Here is a 22,724-nt window from a genome sequence, read left to right as displayed (position 1 = left end):
AAAAGGAAAGCAGTGATACTCATGGCAGGACCTGGGGTCGGGAGTGGGCAGGCTCACCTCTGGCATGGAGCTGACTTCGTGCACCTGGCCGATGAGCTTACAGTACGACTGAAAAAGCAGCAGCAGCTGGAAGTGTAGCTTATACAACCTCTGACACAGTTCCAGTTGCTAAAGAGAGAATTTGCATGGGAAGAAAGAGTTATTAAGGATCATTCTTGTATAGTAAGTGAAATCTTAGTGGAGACTAATGCACCTTTTTTTTTTTTAAAATCAAGGAACCATAACTAGTTGTTACCATTCTAAATAAAACAGAACAATAAATCCAATCAATGACTATCAGTGAGAAATTCACTGTGTAATATAGAATAAAACAGCTCCTGGAGGATGACTAATTAGAAAGAAGTAGTAGCTAGCTATAAAGGGACTTAGTGAACTGCCAAATTTCCATTATATTCGCCAATTAAATTACAGGTTTAATATCTACAAATTATAACTGCAGTCTTAATTTTTATAAGCTATACATCTTTGAACACAATTTCTTTTTATTAAAGGTATATTTAAAAGGCAGAGCATTAAGTGGTTCTAGGTGTTAAATTTATAAATTCAGCAGACACTTGGGAGATTATTCCTTGTGACAATTCTGGCTGCCATTTAGGGTATAGGCACTCATCCTAAAGTCTGTGTAAACACAAGAGTCACGTGACTGTCTAAGGTGCTGCATCAGGTTTAATGATGATGCTTCTACTCAGTGCTCAACAAATTTGTTGAATTAAAGAGAGATAAAAAGGGCCCAAAATGCTTACAAAAAGGAGAAATCATGAAAGCATGCAAAACTTTCTGTGGAAAGAACGTTAAAAAATATGCATACAAAATGGCCCTGGAGCTCTATAGACACCTCTGGAATTGAAAATGTTTTCATTATACAGCTTACATGTACTGTAAGGGAAGAATAAACCATGAGTAATTCCAACACCAATGATCATAGTACTCTTTGAGCTGTATCTGCTCAATGGCCTCTAAACTTTGCCTGTTTTATCCCAAGAAAGGGTTAGCTCCTAGGTAGCAGATGGGATTCTGCTAGAGGAAAACGACAGCCTTCACTAGATAGAATTTAATGGCTCAGCAGTCACCACTGAAAGTGGGTGAGATATGTGGCTTAAACCAAACGCTTCACTGTTCAGTTTTCAAACGTGGTTAAGTAAGGATAAATAGGGCCTTTCTTTCACTAATGGACTACAAAGAATTCAGTAAGAATTGAGAGCCACTGACGTGACTTAAAACTGTTCCCCCCAAATCAGTTTAAGGAGAGAAATGACAAGAATTTAAATTTAGGTTTTTAGGAAGCGTATTCCATTAATAGTATTATTAACATACTCTTGACCCTAATTTTAAAAGTGACTAAAGTTTATGCTAAGACCATGCTGGATGGAGTTTTCTTTCTCCTCTCTCCCTGGCCCTTAGGGGGAAAAAGCAATTCTACTTAGATTTATTTGATCTCTCAATGCTGGTAACCAGCCTAAGTGTAAAGAAGTAGCTACACTCGTTTGCTAACCCAAACTAGATGTTTGGTTGTTTTAGTAACACATTTTATGATAATTTAAACTTGCCTTTGTGGAAACCTTTTCAAAATCTGGTATAAAAGACAACTGCCAGAGACTCTCAGACAAAAAAAGTATTGTTTAAAAACAAAATGTTACCTTTCACAATTTAGGGTGAAACCTAGCTATGAAAACTCTGACTTTTCTAAGTGTCAGATAATGGTAGTTATTTCTAAAAATATTCTAGTGATAACATGAGAGTTCATAGCAACATAGGTTTCTACTTTGGGAGGAAAGCAGCCCAGAATGCTAATAAACTACATGTCTCAGTCTACCAAATAAAAGAAAATGAAACAAAAAAGGGAAAACATGCTAAGAGATATAATAGTAACAGTAAAAATAAGATTGTTATGGGTCCATGCCTAAATGGACAAAGAGTAGGAAAGAAAGTTAACTTACTGCAAGAGATTCCATTTGCTACACAGCAAGCATGGCACAGGAAACAAAGGAAAGGAAAGAAAGTACAGGGTCAGTGTAATGCATGCAACAGAAAGCACGGCCCTCTTCTAAGAGCAGAACTGTCAGCCGTCAGCCGTCAGCCGTATTAGCATCGCTTGCCCCAACGTGATAAATGGTTGCAAATGTTGTACCCATTCAACATGCACAGCAGTCCAGTTAAAAACAAGCTCTAATGGGAAACATGTCATTGAAAAAACATAATTTGTGATCTTTTAGATTCTCTGATTAGTTAATTTAGACTTTGTCAGTCTTGGAGACCATAAGTGAAAACTTATATTGCTTGAAGATTTTAGTGTTTAAATGTGAATAGTAACATAGTAAACATAGTAAAACTGTGAGGAGACCAAATGATTAATCTGAAAGAACTACAGCCCCAAACAAATTACACTATTGCTAGGTCAAGGCAGAGTCTTTAATATGTTTGGCTTCATATCCACTACGCTATGACTATCCAATTAGCATAGACTATAATTAACAATCTAAGTGGCATTTTCTTTAGAGTCAGGTTGCCTTCCACGTCGAGAATATTTTACAGGACTGCTAGATATTGTTATTTCAAAGGACTGAACATTGTCTTTATACTCCCAAACAAGTGTGAGATATGACAATTAATCTTGCATTTTAGTTTTTATAATTTTTTCCCCAGTAGACAATTTCTAAAAGGAATCTAGAACTGATGTTAGTCTAGAATATTATAAATTTGTAACTGGGCCATGTTACAGATTACACAACCCGAGGTATTTACTATTTTCAAGAAAACTTTAACTGTGCTAGAAGTTTTTATAACCAAACCTTATGCACTGAAAAACAATGTCACACAAGAAAGGAGTACAGGGCCAGAGTTTTAAGTCTGCATATACAGAGTTGCCACTGTGAAGACTTTTTAGAAAACGTCAAATCTGATTGAAACGTTTAGTATGAACCTTAGTACATAACTGCTTCTACCATGGAATTTACTTTTCAGAAGCATGGAATGAAGCAAGTGCTGAGTAAATTACATGGTCTTATGTGAAGAAAATGGCTATCTTTTTTACTGTTTTCCAAAAGAATGTTGTAATCCCAGGTCATCAAGTCAGTTAAAGAAAAATCTTCTCTGTTCAGTGAAGGCAAATGAGGCTTTTTGACTTGAGCCTGGTACCGAGGAATTTCATTGTCAACGAATTCCTTCCACTCCACGCTCAGGGCACACACTTGTGTTTCTTGGGAGACGGACAGCTTGATGAACACCAGTTCTCAGTGTCCTTCTTACACTCTCCTTTCTAGGTAGGCTAGTCCAAGCTGCATTGATATTTATTACCCCAGAATCTTTTCCTAGGCCACAGGCTTGGATGTAGTTTGCATTTAGAGTTCCAAAAAGATAGTGAAAAAAGCCTTTCAAGGAAAATGTTAAAACATCCCCCCGACAAATATTTTCCGATATCCAGGTTTTAAAAATAATCCCTTTAGAAGTCTTTATAGATATATCTATGTTTTTGTGATTCAAGATTCTTTTGAAAATGTGGGAATGTGTTTTATTTGGTCACAAGGATTTTCTTCAAGCCCAGTTCCTGTACTCCTGATATGACTTGATTTATATATAAATTGGATTTAGAGGTATGTTTTCTGAAAATGAGAAAAAAAATGTCAAGATGTTAAGAACTGATCATAGACAGGTAGCTTAAAAGCCTAGAGTCATCTAGTTCTTATTCATTAACAGTATCATAGGAGGAGCTTCAAGATGGTGGAAGAGTAAGACGCGGAGATCACCTTCCAAATACATCAGAAATACATCTACACGTGGAACAACTCCTACAGAACACCTACTGAATGCTGGCAGAAGACCTCAGACCTCCCAAAAGGCAAGAAACCCCCCACATACCTGGGTACGGCAAAAGATAAAAGAATAAACAGAGACAAAAGAATAGGGACGGGACCTGCACCAGTGGGAGGGAGCTGTGAAGGAGGAAAGGTTTCCACACACTAGGAGCCCCTTCGCGGGCAGAGACCGCGCGTGGCAGAGGGGGGACGCTTTGCCGCCGCGGAGGAGAGCATAGCAACAGGGGTGCGGGGGGCAAAGCGGAGAGATTCCTGCACAGAGGATTGGTGCCGACCGGCACTCACCAGCCCGAGAGGCTTGTCTGCTCACCCGCCGGGGCGGGCGGGGCTGGGAGCTGAGGCTCGGGCTTCGGAGGTCAGATACCAGGGAGAGGACTGGGGTTGGCTGTGTGAACACAGCCTGAAGGGGGCTAGTGCACCACGGCTAGATGGGAGGGAGTCCGGGAAAAGTCTGGAACTGCCTAAGAGGCAAGAGACCATTGTTTCTGGTGCCTGAGGAGAGGGGATTCAGAGCGCCGCTTAAAGGAGCTCTAGAGACGGGCATGAGCCACTGCTGTCAGCTTGGACCCCAGAGAGGGGCATGAGACGCTAAGGCTGCTGCTGCCGCCGCCAAGAAGCCTGTGTGCGAGCACAGGTCACTCTCCACACCCCCTTCCGGGGAGCCCGTGCAGCCCGCCACTGGCAGGGTCCCAGGATCCAGGGAGAACTTGCCCGGGAAAACACACACCGGCCTCTGTCGCTGCAGGCTCGCCCCGCATCCATACCCCTCCCTCCCCCGGGGCTTAATGAGCCAGAGCCCCCGAATCAGCTGCTCCTTTAACCCCATCCTGTCTGAGCGAAGAACAGACGCCCTCAGGCAACCTACACGCAGAGGCGGGGCCAACTCCAAAGCTGAACCCCAGGAGCTGTGCGAACAAAGAAGAGAAAGGGAAATCTCTCCCAGCAGCCTCAGGAGCAGCGGATTAAATCTCCACAATCAACTTGATGTACCTGCATCTGTGGAATACCTGAATAGACAAAGACAAAGAATCAACCCAAATTGAGGAGGTGGACCTTGGGAACAACGATATATATATTTTTTTACCTTTTTCTCTTTTCATGAGTGTGTATGTGTACGCTTCTGTGTGTGATTTTGTCTGTATAGCTTTGCTTTTACCATTTCTCCTAGGGTTCTGCCTGTCCATATTATTTTCTTTATTACTTAAAAATTTTTTTTTCTTAACTATTTTTTATTTTAATAACTTTATTTTATTTTATTTTGCCTTCTTCCTTTCTTTTTCTCCCTTTTATTCTGAGCCGTGTGGATGACAGGCTCTTGATGCTCCAGCCAGGTGTCAGGGCTGTGCCACTGAGGTGTGAGAGCCAAGTTCCAGACTGGTCCACAAGAGACCTCCAAGCTCCATGTAATATCAAATGGAAAAAATCTCCCAGAGATCTCCATCTCAATGCCAAGACCCAGTTTCACTCAATGACCAGCAAGCTACAGTGCTGGACACACTATGCCAAACAACTAGCAGGACAGGAACACAACTCCACCCATTAGCACAGAGGCTGCCTAAAATCATAATAAGGCCACAGACACCCAAAAACACACCACCAGACGTGGACCTGCCCACCAGAAAGACAAGATCCAGCCTCATCCACCAGAACACAGGCACTAGTCCCCTCCACCAGGAAGCCTACACAACCCACTGAACCAACCTTAGCCACTGGGGACAGACATCAAAAACAATGGGAACTACGAACCTGCAGCCTGCAAAAAGGAGACCCCAAATACAGTAAGTTAAGCAAAATGTGAAGACAAACACACAGCAGATGAAGGAATTAGGCAGAAGCCCACCAGACCTAACAAATGAAGAGGAAATAGGCAGTGTACCTGAAAAAGAATTCAGAGTAATGATAGTAAAGATGATCCAAAATCTTGGAAACAGAATGGAGAAAATACAAGAAACGTTTAACAAGGACCTAGAAGAACTAAAGAGCAAACAAACAGTGATGAACAACACAATAAATGAAATTAAAAATTCTCTAGAAGGGATCAATAGCAGAATAACTGAGGCAGAAGAATGGATAAGGGACCTGGAAGATAAAATAGTGGAAATAACTACTGCAGAGCAGAATAAAGAAAAAAGAATGAAAAGAATTGAGGACAGTCTCAGAGACCTTTGGGACAACATTAAACACACCAACATTTGAATTATAGGGGTCCCAGAAGAAGAAGAGAAAAAGAAATGGACTGAGAAAATATTTGAAGAGATTATAGTTGAAAACTTCCCTAATATGGGAAAGGAAAGAGTTAATCAAGTCCAGGAAGCACAGAGAGTCCCATACAGGATAAATCCAAGGAGAAACACACCAAGACACATATTAATCAACCTATCAAAAAATAAATACAAAGAAAAAATATTAAAAGCAGCAAGGGAAAAACAACAAATAACATACAAGGGAATCCCCATAAGGTTAACAGCTTATCTTTCAGCAGAAACTCTGCAAGCCAGAAGGAACTAGCAGGACATATTTAAAGTGATGAAGGAGAAAAACCTACAACCAAGATCACTCTACCCAGCAAGGATCTCATTCAGATTTGATGGAGAAATTAAAACCTTTACAGACAAGCAAAAGCTAAGAGAATTTATCACCACCAAACCAGCTTTACAACAAATGCTAAAGGAACTTTTCTAGGCAGGAAACACAAGATACGGAAAAGACCTACAATAATAAACCCAAAACACTTAAGAAAATGGTAATAGGAACGTACATATCGATAATTACCTTAAATGTAAATGGAATAGATGCTCCCACCAGAAGACACAGACTGGCTGAATGGATACAAAAACAAGACCCATCTATATGCTGTCTACAAGAGACCCACTTCAGACCTAGGGACACATACAGACTGAAAGTGAGGGGATGGAAAAAGATATTCCATGCAAATGGAAATCGAAAGAAAGCTGGAGTAGCAATTCTCATATCAGACAAAATAGACTTTAAAATAAAGCCTATTACAACAGACAAAGGACACTACATAATGATCAAGGGATCGATCCAAGAAGAAGATATAACAATTGTAAATATTTATGCACCCAGAATAGGAACACCTCAATACATAAGGCAAATACTAACAGCCATAAAAGGGGAAATCGACAGTAACACAATCATAGAAGGGGACTTTAACATGCCACTTTCACCAATGGACAGATCATCCAAAATGAAAATAAATAAGGAAATACAAGCTTTAAATGATACATTAAACAAGATGGACTTAATTGATATTTATAGGACATTCCATTCAAAAACAACAGAATCCACTTTCTTCTCAAGTGCTCATGGAACATTCTCTAGGATAGATCATATCCTGGGTCACAAATCAAGCCTTGGTAAATTTAAGAAAATTGAAATCGTATCAAGTATCTTTTCCGACCACAATGCTATGAGACTAGATATCAATTACAGGAAAAAATCTGAAAGAAATACAAACACATAGAGGTTAAACAACACACTACTTAATAACCAAGAGATCACTGAAGAAATCAAAGAGGAAATCAAAAAATACTTAGAAACAAATGACAATGAAAACACAATGACCCAAAACCTATGGGATGCAGCAAAAGCAGTTCTAAGAGGGAAGTTTATAGCAATACAGTCCTACCTTAGGAAACAAGAAACATCTCAAACAACCTAACCTTACACCTAAAGCAATTAGAGAAAGAACAAAAGAACCCCAAAGTTAGCAGAAGGAAAGAAATCATAAAGATCAGATCAGAAATAAATGAAAAAGAAATGTAGGAAATGACAGCAAAGATCAATAAAACTAAAAGCTGGTTCTTTGAGAAGATAAACAAAATTGATAAACCATTAGCCAGACTTCTCAAGAAAAAGAGGGAGAGGACTCAAATCAATAGAATTAGAAATGAAAAAGGAGAAGTAACAACTGACACTGCAGAAATACAAAGGATCATGAGAGATTACTACAAGCAACTCTATGCCAATAAAATGGACAACCTGGAAGAAATGGACAAAGTCTTAGAAATGCACAACCTGCCGAGAATGAACTAGGAAGAAATAGAAAATATGAACATACCAATCACAAGCACTGAAATTGAAACTGTGATTAAAAATCTTGCGACAAACAAAAGCCCAGGATCAGATGGCTTCACAGGCAAATTCTATCAAATATTTAGAGAAGAGCTAACACCTATCCTTCTCAAACTCTTCCAAAATATAGCGGAGGGTGGAACACTCCCAAACTCATTCTACGAGGCCACCATCACCCTGATACCAAAACCAGACAAAGATGTCACAAAGAAAGAAAACTGCAGGCCAATATCACTGATGAATATAGATGCAAAAATCCTCAACAAAATACTACCAAACGGAATCCAACAGCACATTAAAAGGATCATTCAGCATGATCAAGTGTGGTTTATTCCAGGAAAGCAAGGATTCTTCAATATATGCAGATCAATCAACGTGATATACCATATTAACAAGTTGAAGGAGAAAAACCATATGATAAGCTCAACAGATGCAGAGAAAGCTTTCGACAAAAGTCAACACCCATTTATGATAAAAGCCTTCCAGAAAGTAGGCATAGAGGGAACTTTCCTCAACATGATAAAGGCCATATATGACAAACCCACAGCCAACATCGTCCTCAGTGGTGAAAAACTGAAACCATTTCCACTAAGATCAGGAACAAGACAAGGTTGCCCACTAACCACTACTATTCAATATTGTTTTGGAAGTTTTAGCCACAGCAATCAGACAAGAGGCAGAAATAAAGGAATCCAAATCGGAAAAGAAGTAAAGCTGTCACTGTTAGCAGATGACATGATCCTCTACATAGAGAATCCTAATGATGCTACCAGAAAACTACTAGAGCTAATCAATGAGTTTGTTAAAGTAGCGGGATACAAAATTAATGTCCAGAAATTCCTATACAGTAATGATGAAAAATCTGAAAGTGAAATTAAGAAAACACTCCCATTTACCATTGCAACAAAAAGAAAAAATATCTAGAAATAAACCTACCTAAGGAGACAAAAGACCATAAACAAGACGAAAAGACAACCCTCAGAATGGGAGAAAATATTTGCAAATGAAGCAACTGACAAAGGATTAATCTCCAAAAGATACAAGCAATTCGTGCAGCTCAATATCAAAAAAACAAACAACCCAATCCAAAAATGGGCAGAAGACCTAAATAGACATTCCTCCAAAGAAGATATACAGATTGCCAACAAACACATGAAAGAATGCTCAACATCATTAATCATTAGAGATATGCAAATCAAAACTACAGTGAGATATCATCTCACATCAGTCAGAATGGCCATCATCAAAAAATCTACAAACAATAAATGCTGGAGAGGGTGTGGAGAAAAGGGAACCCTCTTGCACCATTGTGGGGAATGTAAATTGATACAGCCACTATGGAGAACATTATGGAGATTCCTTAAAAAACTAAAAATAGAACTACCATACGACCCAGCAATCCCACTACTGGGCATATACCCTGAGAAAACCATATTTCAAAAAGAGTCGTGTACCAAAATGTTCATTGCAGCTCTATTTACAATAGCCAGGACATGGAAGCAACCTAAGTGTCCATCAACAGATGAATGGATAAAGAAGATGTGGCACATATATATAATGGAATGTTACTCAGCCATAAATAGGAACGAAACTGAGTTATTTGTAGTGAGGTGGATGGACCTAGAGACTATCATACAGAGTGAAGTAAGTCAGAAAGAGAAGAACAAATACCGTATGCTAACACATATATATGGAATCTAAAAAAGAAAAAAAAAGGGTCAGAAGAACCTAGGGGCAAGACGTGAATAAAGATGCAGACCTACTAGAGAATGGACTTGAGGATACAGGGAGTGGGAAGGGTAAGCTGGGACAAAGTGATAGAGTGGCATGGACATATATACGCTACCAAACAAAATAGATAGCTAGTGGGAGGCAGCCGCATAGCACAGGGAGATCAGCTTGGTGCTTTCTGACAACCTAGAGGGGTGGGATAGGGAGGGTGCGAGGGAGGGAGACGCAAGTGGGAAGAGAGATGGGGACATATGTATATGTATAACTGATTCACTTTGTTATAAAGCAGAGGCTGACACACCATTGTAAAGCAATTGTACTCCAATAAAGATGTTAAAAAAAAAAAAAGCATAGCCACTCTTGTTTCTCTGTATTCTGCTCTGAAGCCAGTTCTTTGCTTATGATGTAGCCAGTTAGGTAAAAATCTGAGAGATTTTCGACATCAGAAGATAAGTCACAGTATACTATACTATATTAACTATAATTTTCATCATGCTTAATCTCTGAAAGTCACTGGTTTAAACTAAATTGGATAAAATTTAGAAAATCTAGCCAATTGTTGAAGCTTTCCTACTCAGTACTACATAGATGCATGTAATCTCCTAAGCAGGTGGGTACAATACGTACTCACCTGGTGCTAAAATCACTTGGCTCTGGCACATTCATGACTATTGCATTATATTTGTTGAGTAGGTTTTTGGACCTTGGTCATGAATATCTTTCAAAGATTTGAAAGATAAATACCTTTAAGCCTCTAATACAGATTACACACTCTGACGTAAAGTTTTTCAAGAAAACTTTCATTTCAGCAGACATTTCCTTACTCAGTCTAGAGAAGAGATTCCTTATAGCAAAGGACTGATTGACTGTATCCGAAGGATAATGTTTAATGGGTTACAGTTTAGCTGGAGAAACATCTCGTCTTGTTCAACATTTAGCTTTTTGCTCAATTTGTAGAAGAACAGAGGTTGCAGCCTTCTCTCATTCTTGGTTAGACAGGGATAGGAAATACACAGCTAAGAGGGTTACTGTCCAAGACAACTCTAAGATGGTCTGAATGTAATAAGAAAATGTATTGCAGCTACATGCAAACTCTTGTACTTGAGTCCAAAGAGTCGAATGTTCAATTAGTGCTCAGAAATAGCTGTGGAATTAAGAGTGCGTCAACTAAAATCACTTATGGCAAATGAAGTGGCAACCTCTCTAGCTTCCCCAGGGCCAGCCCTGCAGAACCGGGGAGGTGAGCTGTGCTAACTCGCCGTAGGGTCGAGGCCGATGCCACTGCCTGGAGAGCCCAGAGCTGAGATGCTTCACCGTGTCCTACGTTTCCGTGAACTTAAACTCCCCAGCAGCAGCCGCTCCAGGATGAATTCCGCGGGCGACAGGAGAGGTCACCGCAAACCACAATCCTTATTTAGAGGTGCTGGCTTTAAGTCATGAAGAGACCTGTCTCGCTGGGTGTGTGCAGGCGGAGAAGACACTGGTACAGCAGCGTCTGCCAAGGAGCTGCCCTCACGACAGGCGCGACTCACACGCCCGCCTTGTTCTACATCTTATTTGCTGTGCGCCGTGCCTCATTCTAGGAGAACGGGTATTGTAGTCCCCAAGTAGCCTAAATTACTCACACCTGTCTTAACAAAAGAAGCCTTCCCTCCAAAATACTTCCCATGTATTAGAAGCACTTTTCTCAAGAACACTGTTCTGTTGTTTTGTACACAAGCTACAACGACTCCTCCAAGGCCCCCTCAGGGAGTGAGGCCAGCACACGGGCCCTAGCATCTTATATACGCAGAGACTGTTCTCACTGCGGCAAAGAGGAACACTCCTGTTTTTCTTGAAAGGCACAGTTCTATTTAGCTTTCACTTCCCCATTGTGGGGCCTTAGGTGCAAAGGCACATGTTTCTATTATAAAGACAAGAACATCCTGATGACTGGCACCTGGCTCTTGCCGGCAGGGTCGGGAACTCTGTGCACAGTGGACGGTGGAGAGCCGACCAGCCCAAGGTCGCTGCTGCCACTTTAGGAAGGCAGGCCTGGTGTTGCTACCTCTTTTTTCTCTTTTTTCAAGAGGTGCCAGGAATGCTGTTTTGAGTGTACGTGTGAACAATTTTAAGTTTAAACTGTTGGGTCCAATTTAAATTGTACAAGCTGAATAAAACATGTCTGGATTGGTTACAGCTTACAGGCTACCAGTGTGTAACCTTTCCTCATTACCTTGATGTCTACAACTTCATGTTGAGAATAGAAGAAAAATCAGAAAATAAATATTCAGCATCCAACAAAGAGCTATATTCTGTTCCACAAACAATTCCACAGCAATTTCTCACTTACGTTACCAGTTAAGAATGACTAGAAATCAGCTAGTGGCAAAGACCAGACCGGTTGGGGTAGGGCTTGGGGTGGGAACACTTCACACGCCTATCTGTACTTGGTCACCATCTCTGGCCGACTGACATCTCTAACTGCTCAAGAGTTTGCTAGGTTTAGTAAGGTAAGTACTATTCCATAAAGTCCACGCTTCTCTGAAATAGAATACACACGTGGAATAAGTTTTGGCATGTTGACTTCGCAATTTATATCCAGACATAGATTCTTCAAGTTAAAGCTCACTTCCTATCTCCCCCTTCCACTTGTCCCCATGCAAAGGGTGCTCAGAATAATTGGCAACTTCAGACTATTCCAGAAGATAGAGAATCTGACTTAAAAAAGAGAGCTGGAGTGAATCAGTGGAGGGTAAGCAGTGCTCTGAGGTCAAACATCTGTTGGGTTTTGCTTTGGGATGGAAGCCAAATGATAGCTCTAATCAGAAAAATAATCTCTCTTGCAACTCTGGATATAAGATCAATATTGAGATGTACTGACACTGTCATTTCTCCTCAAGGCCCACCCTGGAAACGATTTCTCATCCTCTGAAGGATGCGCACTCTAACGGGCTTTTCTAGGTGTGACAATGTCATTACAAGGTGACCTCTCTGCCTAGACCCATCAGCAGCCCCCTAACTTGTCTTCCCAAATCCACGCTTGCCCACTTCCGTCCATTTCCACAGCAGAGTGGGCGAGCCCCACTCTGATCACACCCACCTGTTACAACTTTTAATTGCCCACCATTGCTGTTAAGATAAGCACCCAAAGCCCTGCACGGTCTGGCTTGTGCAGCTTCTTCAGACTCAGACTTGTCTCCCTGTCACTGTCTACACGCCCAGCCCCACAGGCTCTGTCAGTCCTTGGAAAGGGGCAGGTTCCCTCCTGCCTCGGGGCCTTCGCACACCCACCCCCCTGCACTAGCTCAGAGCCGAGATCTCCACTTAGATGGTACCTTGTGGAGAAGCCATCCCAGACCTGCCCTCCTGGTAGGCCAGGTTCTCTTCTGTATTCTTTCATAGCTTTACTGTTCCTTCCTTTCCTTAAGGGCACTTGTCACGGTTTACGCGTGCATGACTGTTGGTTAACGTCCATCTCCCTGAACAGATCAGAAGCTCCACCCGGAGCAGAATTCACTGTTGTACCCACCACGGGGGTCACAGGAGTAACTGCAGAATTGAATGATCTTAATCTGTTCACACTTTTCTGCCCAGTTTCCCTTACAATATGACGTACGTTTATAAGCCAGCTGGTCTGAGGTGTGTACTTAAAGCAATTCTAAATGAGGAAAAAAGAAGTCTGAGTGATTGCTGAAAGGTCAACAAAGACTTTCTTCATTGAAGGAACTAAGTGGTTCAGTGAAGAATTAATGAAATTTGGTTTTATATTCTGAATGAAGAATAGATTTATTAGGAAATGGTTAGTATAGTTAGCGTCGAGCAGAAAGGTTATTTTTATACTTCTACTTTTCCAAAAAGAAGACCGCCCGTCCCAAATCCCATCAACACAGTCATGCTTGGTGCCAATGTCATTCTTTCTTACTCTAGAGGTGTCATGTGAATGTATGGGATGACTCATTCTGCCTCTTCCTTTTTCAAGTTCCACGCTTCTTGGGTAGATCAACACCAACACACAGTCAGAGCACAGAAAAGATAAACTCTAACAGGCTTTTATTACCTTTTCTTCTGAGTCCCCTGGTTGACAGGTAATTACTCCATCTCTTGATCCTCCTGCAAATGCTGCCTTACAGTTTGCAAGCCACTGTTGTCAGAAAGAGATAGACATAGGTAAATTCAGTGATGTCCTAAGAATGTTCTTACAATCAATTCTGTCAGGAAAAATAGATTAAGCTTCTAATCACAGTAAAATAAAATTTTTATATAACGACTTTTTGAAAACTTTTTGGTTAAAGATTAATAATTTGAAATTAAAATATCTGCTTAGATGGGTTCAGTGATGGTCATTTAAAAATTTCAACATTTATCATTTCAGTGTTGTGATGTATCACCCTGAAGAATGGTTTCACCAGACCATTCCAAATTTATGTATAGATTAAATTCACATATGGTTAGAAACCTTTCATACGACTGAGGTTAGGAGACAGGTCCAACACTTCCTCGCAGGCTGGGTCATCCTGGACAATACATCCTGACTCATGGAACACCTTCTCCTCTGTTATTTTGAGGCGGCTTCTGGGAGGCAGGTCTATTTCACTGTAAGAAAGGCTATTATAGTAATAGCCCAGCTATTTAAAGATTCTGCCGGTCTTAAGTATCTGGAATAGTAACTAGTACAGATGTGAAAGGAACCTTTGGGCAGAAAACAATAAGCACTGAAGAACGGAAACTCACACTTGACATCAAAAGACTGGCTCGTTCACCAACCAGAATGAAAGGATTACTTTTATTAACTGATGACTGAGAAGCTGGAAATCAATGACAGCGAAAGAGCCACAGAAATAGAAGACAAAGGGAATTGTTGCAGTAGAATGTCAGACCTCTCTTTGACAGGTCATGAGATAAGAACAAGAAGAAACAAAAACCCAGTAACTTTAGAACGAATATCTTCTATGTATGATGCACTTGTGCTGGGCAGTTTACATATATTATTTCTGTTTTAAAGGCAATATCGTGTTGTGGTTACGAGCATGGACCTTTGAATCCCACAGACCTGGGTTTCAATACCGCTATGCTACCTCCTAGCTAATGAGAATAATAATAGCAACTCCCAGGGTAGTTGTAAGCATTACATGATTTAAGTTAAGAGATGTAACTTATCAGGTTGTTGGATACATAGAAAGGACTCAGGAAATGACAACTGCTATGACTGTTATAATCGTTATGTTCTTACAACAGTTCTGCAAATTACTATTATCACTGTCTTATAGATGATGAATCTGAGATGAGAGGAGGTAACTTACCCAAGGTCACTAACCCTTAAGTAACTGAGCTGCAATTTGAACTCAAGTCCATCTGACTTAAAATCCATGCTCTTTTTACAGTGACTGGTATATGATAGGAAGTGCCCCATGGAAATTACACATGGAAGTTGTTGGAAATCAGGGGGTTTGCATGGATGGTTTCTGAATCACTTCTGGCTCTAACATTTTACAATTTACATCTTTGAAGGAAGAAAAAAGTAAAGAGCAGGAGCCGAGGCCAAGAGAAACCACGGAGACGGAGAAGCAGCTACCGAGAGTGGTTAAAAGGAGAAGAGAGGGGCTTCCCTGGCGGCGCAGTGGTTGAGAGTCCGCCTGCCGATGCAGGGGACACGGGTTCGTGCCCCGGTCCGGCAGGATCCCACATGCTGCGGAGCGGCTGGGCCCGTGAGCCATGGCCGCTGAGCCTGCGCGTCCGGAGCCTGTGCTCCACAATGGGAGAGGCCACAGCAGTGAGAGGCCCGCGTACCGCAAAAAAAAAAAAAAAGGAGAAGAGAGATGAGATCCGTCTCAACCAGTTTTGGGTGAGGCGAACACTGGAAGGAAGTAATTAACAATTTTAAATTTCTGAGAAAAGAAAAGTTATAATGTTGATAAACTGACATATTAAGCAGATACCCACTTTCCCCAATTTCTTGGTAGGGAAATTATAGGGCTAAAATCGAAAGCTGAAAAATTTCTCTTTTGTAGGTATAATTTTTATATAATCCATAGTACTGACAGTTCTGCCACCATTAAGCTGGAACTGTAGTCCTTCACAGAAGAATAGATGAAATCTGTCTTCTCCCAAAAGAGCCTCTCTTGGGTAAATCACATCGCCTCCCAAGAGCTCACAGTGGTTGGGTTCATTTGGTTTTAACTAAATGTATATGCACAGAAACATAAAAGCTTACTGAGAGGGTGGCCTCTTTTCTGTTGTTGTAGGTGTCCAAATATTCTTGCAGTTCCAAAACACTGAACTTGAGCTTGTCCAAAAGTCCACAAGAAAGGAGCTAAAGACAGCAAAATAATTTGTATTAAAACAACTTCCAGAGAGACACCTAGACAAAGGCATGGCTATGCAGAGAGAAAAGAGAAGTGTATCTAGATGTAAAGTGTGGGGCGGGGGGGTTGGTAGCATCCATTTTAATAAGCTGTGCAGTTTGTAATTTAGCTCCACTATCAGCGGCAATTGCATTGGATACTGCTAATGAAAATCTCCTGTGAAAATATCCATCTTCCCCATATCAGTATAGACGGACAAATCTTAACAAGTATTCCACAGAAGCCCACATTAAGATACAGCATCCATTTTATGCATGGACTCTAGTGTCTTCATCCAGTAATACTCCAAGCAATGTGAAGACAGACCGCCAAATAGGTTTTCAAACTGATTTTGTATTTAATCTGTACTTTAAATCATTAGTATTATATTTATAAAGTCACGATTCAGCAGTCAGCCAGGGACTGTTTTAATCATCCTTTAAACCAGCGGTCCCCAACCTTTTAGGCACCAGGGACCGGTTTCGTGGAAGACGATTTTTCTGCAGACGGGGTGGGGTGGGTGGGGGAGGGGTGGTCCAGGCAGTAATGTGAGCCATGGGGAGCGGCAGATGGAGCTTCGCTCACCCGCCCGCCCACCCGCCGCCTACCTCGGCTCTATGGCCTGGTTCCTAACAGGCTGCGGACTGGCACCGGTCCACGGCCTGGGGGTTGGGGACTCCTGCTTTTAAACTCATCATTTGCAGTTCGGCTGGATGAATCCATCCAGAGGGCATTCAGTCTCTTGGAAGTAGGGAAAGTGGTAACATCGTTGCCTCTGGGGACCCATCCGCCTAGCCAACCTGGCATCGTGGGGACTGGCTAGGTCTGCTCTGGGGGGTTAGCTCACCATATTCTCAGCCTTCAAAGTCAAGAGTCATTGGAGAGAAGCGACAAGGCCGCGAAGGGAGCACAGAGGGGGTCCTCCTCCTGATTCCCTGCAGTGACTGCCTTGGCTTGGGCTGGCCATGCAGAGTCATTCCTGTGCCGGCCCAGGCCTCTGGGACTCATAGAACAACAGAGCGCGGCTCGCAAACACTGAGAGTGTCTTTCAAACAAACCACAACACACGTGTGCTTCCCTGAAGTTCCATACCATCAGCTGGGCAGGCCATTTGCCGCGGGAGCAGGCCTGAGATACTCACGGTCTCGGCGTCCACGAAAAGCGTGGGACACTCGGAGCAGGAGGTGAGCATCTGGGAAGAGCTGACGAACTTGGATCCGATGCCCCGGAGGTTGTCTCCAAGGTAACTGGCCGCATCACAGGTTAGGAAGCAGAACCTTTTCTGAATATTCTGAAAGGCAACATAATTACTATTTGTAAACGGCCACGTTTTAACTTTTGTACTAGAAAAAACTATTTTCTGATCTTCATAAAACTATCAAATGAGCACAGGTCCTCCATGTAGTGGCGGGGGGGGGGGGTGATAGGGGCAGAGTGAATGTCTTAAGTCAAGTGAGTAATCACCCAGTGTGAACAAAGTTTCTTCCTAAAATGTCATTTCCCAATGCGTGGGTGCTCATAGAATCTTTTAAATAAATGCTGCTTTTGCTTTCTGCTGACTGTCAGCGCCGGTCGGCAGCCTGAGTCTGCCTAGCGTGTTTGTCAGATGAGTGAGAATTTCTGAGATTATTTCAATGTGGGTGAGAAGAAAAAGGTCATGAGATATAATCTGTTTCCCAAGATCACAGCTCCCTGAGATAGAGCACTAAAATGGGCCATAAAGCCTCTGACGAATGAAAGAGTAAATTCATGGGACCTGTCTCCCTGTGAGAGCGCCTCTGATTAGGAGTCTGTAACTGTCCGATAGCTTTGCACACATCAACTCATCAATCCTCACAACCAGGTGAAGGAACTGAGGTTAAGAGAGGTTAAAGGACTCAAGGTCATGCAACTAGTAAGTGAAAGAGTAAGGATGAGCTTGACTTCTAAGTTCATATCCCTTCCATTAACCTATAATGCTTCCTAAATGTTACTATTCCCCCTACACTGCCTGAAGAAAAACCATAATTGGGAAGAATCTGACTCACTGGGCCTGTGTCAGTGCCAAAATGAGAACATTTTTAGCCCCAACTTCCAACACACAACATCTTTAACAAAGGAACAAAATATTTAACCAAAAAATAATTCTGGTTGTAGGCACTGGCTTTCCCCCAAGAGATGTCGTACCTTTTGAGTTGGAGAATCTAAGCCACGAGAAATCCTCTCTGCCCTGTTATGGGGAAATTAGCAGGTCCCCAAAACAGCAGCAGGCTCTTGGTTCCTTACAAGTTATACTAGAAAAATGCCTACCATGTTACATATTGTTTATTTTTTATTTAATACCTCTGAGAATCTTGTTATAACACATAACATACGTATGCCTTTATGGTGTTTTTAGTTTTATGTGCAATTAAAAAAAAACTTGACAGAATGTTGCTGCTGAAAGGAACAGGAAATGCCACGTGTCACCAGCTAGTGGAGTGGCAGAGCCGGGAGTAGGATCCAGGTCCTGCAAATAGTTTGGTTTCTTTCCATCTTACTTAAGGATATGGTGAGATCTGGGCTCATTTTTGTATTAAAAAAATTTTTTTGGCTGTTCTGAGCAGCTTGCAGGATCTTAATTCCCTGACCAGGGATCGAACCTGTGCCCCCTGCAGTGGCAGCGTGGAGTCCTAACCACTGGACCACCAGGGAAGTCCCTGGGTTTGTTTTTTATTGTACTGAGAAGCTAGATCTTTCAGGGAACTTCAGAGCCACATATGACTTCCATATAAAAATATCATATAATTTGGTGACACTGTGTGATCAAATGACAATATTCTAACACAGAAGCAGCAGGAAGGAAATACACTGAGACACTTGGAAAGCCACCCATGCTGGACCTTTAGAAACCATTTCCTTGTTTTTAAAACCAAATTATTTTTGCAATTACCTGCTCTCTACCCCATCCAAAATCCAACCAAATACAGGGAAACGTGGTGTCCAGACTCACAGGAAAAATGTTAGAAAACAGTAAACAGCCATGGTGAGGACATGACGAAAGATTAACAGACTGCATGTCTGAAATGTGTTTCATTTCCAGCATATTGGATTAATACCGATTTTGCTAGCCGTGTTGCTCTCAATCACAGAGCATTTGATGGCAGCTGAGAAAGTTCTTAAAGCTAAATGTAATATTAAAAACTGAAATAGGAGGTACACATTCGTATTATTATTATTGTGCATAAGCTCCTTAGAAATTGGTCCAATACACTGATGAAAAAAATCCAAACCCCAATGTACCTCCCAGGGCCCAGCCCCACGTCCCAGCTCACATGACAGTCTATTGCCGTACTGGCATTAAGTCAGAAACTGTACGTTTAAGATTTACATTAAAAAGGTTTTTTTTCCCCATTCATTCTTTCTGCATTTACTGAGCAGCTACTGTGTGTGAGCCACTGTGTGCCAGCTGCTGGGGAATCAAAGCAAGACACCATTACCTGCCCTTTCCCGGGAGACAGACACCTAAACAAGTGTGACAAGTATAACAGAAACAACTACAATTGGCTCGGGATCCCAAGTGTGTGTGGGGGCCAGGCAGAAAGAGGTAAAGGAAGGCGTCATTCACTGAAGTGACAGCCGATCAGGGATTTGCATGTCATTGGGAGCACAGCTGTGGGAAAAGAGGGGATGACAGTTGTCGGCAGAGGGAAAAGTACTGCTCAGGACTATAAAATTGAGCAGGAAGGGTCTAGCAACCGTAATAAGAAAAAATTACTACAACAGGCAAACTTAAATATACATTATTAACCATTATTTACAAATTGACTTTAGAACAATATAATAAATTACTTTGCTCCTGAATCCTTAACAATTAAATGTACCTCAAATGGTAGCTTGTGGATAGTAGTTGTTGTTCTAAAATTTCCGTCTGGCTTCATGTTAGGGTGTTTCTGGATTCTCATCTTTCAGCAGCCCAGCCCAGGCTAACAGTCCCTCCAGCCCCCAGTGCATCTCAGACACCACCTTAGTTTTTGTCCATTCAGTTTTCTAACAGGTCTCACGAAAAGTAAATTGAAAACCTTGAGAGACAGCAGCATGAATAACACTCAGAATACTGAGAAACTAGCTCTGAGTACTACTGGTATATACTTCTCCTAAATGGAAGGGCCTCCAGGCTCAAAAACCAAGTTGACTTTTATGTTAACTAAATTATGGCTTCCTGAATTTGAAATCATTTAAAGCAGATGATCCCAGTTTTTTCATTTTCCACTTTTTATGTAATTCCTCATTTCCCTGCCTTTCCCATGGCTCTTCCTGAAGGAGATCAGAGGGCTCCATCCCTCAGTCCAACTACGTTACCTTGCCTATCTCGTGATATACTCAGCAGAACTCAACCTCTAGAAAAGTTTCACTGGCTGGCACGTTGAAGGACTTCATGGTGGGGAAAGATAAAAGACAAGGAAAAACACAGTGAATTAAAAAGACAGAGGAGAGGTCTAAGCGGAAAGAAGAGATGGAGGCTGGGCTTGGCAGAAGGTGCCACCCTGTGGTCCTGAAGACCTGGCTGCCTGCCTGGGACTGATGATGCCAGTGAAAACCAGAGTGGGGGAGCGAGGGGCACAGCACGGCGGCCTGAATCCCTGAGCGCAGCGTGTCCACAGTGCCAGCCTGAGAAGGCTGAGTAGATGAAGGTTGAGGAGGAGAAAGGATGAAGTCAGAGGAGACTGAAGGATGTCAGGAGGACAAAGTAGTATAAACCCTGCACTTAACCCCTTCAGTTGGAGGCCGGCTGGCTCCCCGGAGACCGAAGCCCCTGCGCGTCTGTGGCCCCCTCCGCGGGCGCCGTACCTTGAACAAGGAGGAGAACACGTGGAACGTGTACACAGCGCAGGAGCCGTCCGAGTCGCACAGCAGCTGGTTGACATGACTGCGCCACGCCTCCTCCGCGTCGTCACAGGCCGCGGGCTGAAACGCAGCGAGGATGGCCGAGAAGAAGGGCGAGGGGGGCGGCGAGACTCCCCTCTCCCCTTCTCCAAAGCTGGAACGAAGGCAAACGGCAGCGTCAGGAAGTGGCGTCCTCCTCTCCTTTGCCAGCCTGTGTTAGTTCTCACCCCGAGGCACCCATTCTGCCCACTCCTCCCGCTCGGGTCGCTTTGGGAGCCTGGCTCCCATTCAGAGGTCTCTCCAAGATTCTTTTCTGACTCTAGAAAAGAGAATTTTCACCTGTAGAATTTCTGGTATTCCTCCCACTCGGATTTCCTTTACAGATTCGGTGCCTCTTTTAGCCTTCAGTAACTGCCCCTCACTTTCCTGGACAGCCTTTCCCCGCACACAGGATACATTCATTCCTGTGCTGTGGCCCATTGCAGTCCTCTTCATTTTTCAATACAATAAGTGATAAGTAAATTTCTGAATCTTTTCACTTTTCGTTTGTGGAGGGACAGTATTAGTGGGTGCAGATACATAAATGCCCAGAAGAAAAGGGCAGAGAGAGGAAAGGAAATGAAAAAAGAGAAATGCAGGGGGAGACAGAGAGGAACGAAGAAAGGAGAGAAGAATGAACGAACTGTGAAAAGTCAAAGTTCTTCTCTAGGTATCACCGTAAGCTGTTTCTCTGATGGACGGATATGGGTCACCATAACAGAAGGCCTCTGTCCAGCCACATCAGAAGCTTTTACTTCATTCTTATTTTCACCGTTCAGAGGAGTGATTTTAGGATTCTGACTTTCTTCTCCTAAAGTAAATCTGTAGCATTATTATTTGTGATTTATTCTAGATGCCACATTAGTGGGGTTTTTAAAAATCTATCCTCTCTATATTTTTTCCTATTTGTATTCTGACTAGATCTCACTTGTCTCAGAAATGTCAGCCACGAGGCTGAAAGCCACCCACTTAAAAAAAGAGTAGGTATTTGGCTCAGAAGGGGCCTCTTGTTCTGGTCTTTTAACTCAAAATGAAAAGAACTCCCTATTTCCAAGCCTTGCCAAGCTTGCCTATTTTCAAAGCTTACAAGGCCTGGACCATGTCCCCAGGCTCCCCTCTGGCTTTTTACGTTACTCCAGGGCTTTATGGGTTCCGCATAGGCCCTGCTCTGGGGTTGGAGGATTCCCACCCGCCAAGAGCCCTCCAAGTTATATGTCCGCTTGGACTCCTTTGTTAGGAAGTCCCAGCAGCACAAGCCTGACATTTAGCTGGAGTGAGAGTGAAGCCAGCACGATGTGCCCTGTACACTCTTCACCTGGCAAGAGTAAACTGGTCCAGCGCTCGACTGCCTTTTTCTTCTGCCTCGGTCATATCCAGGCTGAAGCTATCGCTGCATTCGAACGTTGCCGGGAGCTCGTTGATGGAGCTGGAAAGATCATCCTCGTGCACGGTGGTGTCCTCCGCCTCCTGGGCAGCGCTGACCTGGGAACATAAAAAGAGAAAAGGATCCCCCCAATATGTAAGACTATCCATAGGAAAATCTGCAATCCTGAGAGTAATAGAAATTGGGGGCATTTGTCTTCTAGCTACGGTAGAGTCAATTTCTATAACTGAGCTCAAGAATTCTCTGAAGTACTGTTCTTTATCTTCTTTTCAGTCTTTTCCGGGAGAGTTCACAAAGAGGCTCTCAGTAGATTACCATATTTGACCCACGCTTATGAAGTATAAAATGCTAAACTTGGAAGAGACCGTAGAGACCCCCTGGTCCAATCTCCATATTTTATAGACGAGGAAACAGCTGCTCCACGTGGGAAAAGGA

The 22,724-nt window shown here is 42.4% G+C and overlaps 1 protein-coding gene across 4 annotated transcripts in view; it reads right to left on the bottom strand.

The window, feature by feature from the left end:
- Positions 1–22,724, bottom strand: part of FRY (FRY microtubule binding protein) — a 429,644-nt gene that overhangs the window by 5,713 nt on the left and 401,207 nt on the right. For 3 of the 4 annotated variants that reach the window (XM_060288251.1, XM_060288249.1, XM_060288250.2), the window contains 7 exons: positions 22,221–22,387; positions 20,831–21,020; positions 17,163–17,312; positions 15,892–15,990; positions 13,738–13,821; positions 1,998–2,015; positions 58–168 (listed from right to left, as the gene is read on the bottom strand). In XM_060288251.1, the coding sequence (XP_060144234.1) occupies positions 58–168; positions 1,998–2,015; positions 13,738–13,821; positions 15,892–15,990; positions 17,163–17,312; positions 20,831–21,020; positions 22,221–22,387 (819 nt within the window). The remainder of the gene's footprint in view (positions 1–57; positions 169–1,997; positions 2,016–13,737; positions 13,822–15,891; positions 15,991–17,162; positions 17,313–20,830; positions 21,021–22,220; positions 22,388–22,724) is intronic. The other variant, XM_030882555.3, reaches the window with a different exon arrangement.

Source organism: Globicephala melas, chromosome 18 (assembly GCF_963455315.2).
Source record: "Globicephala melas chromosome 18, mGloMel1.2, whole genome shotgun sequence".
Classification (NCBI taxonomy): Eukaryota; Metazoa; Chordata; class Mammalia; order Artiodactyla; family Delphinidae; genus Globicephala; species Globicephala melas.
Note: the sequence above shows the minus strand (reverse complement) of the source record. Positions and strands in the feature narration are given on the sequence as shown.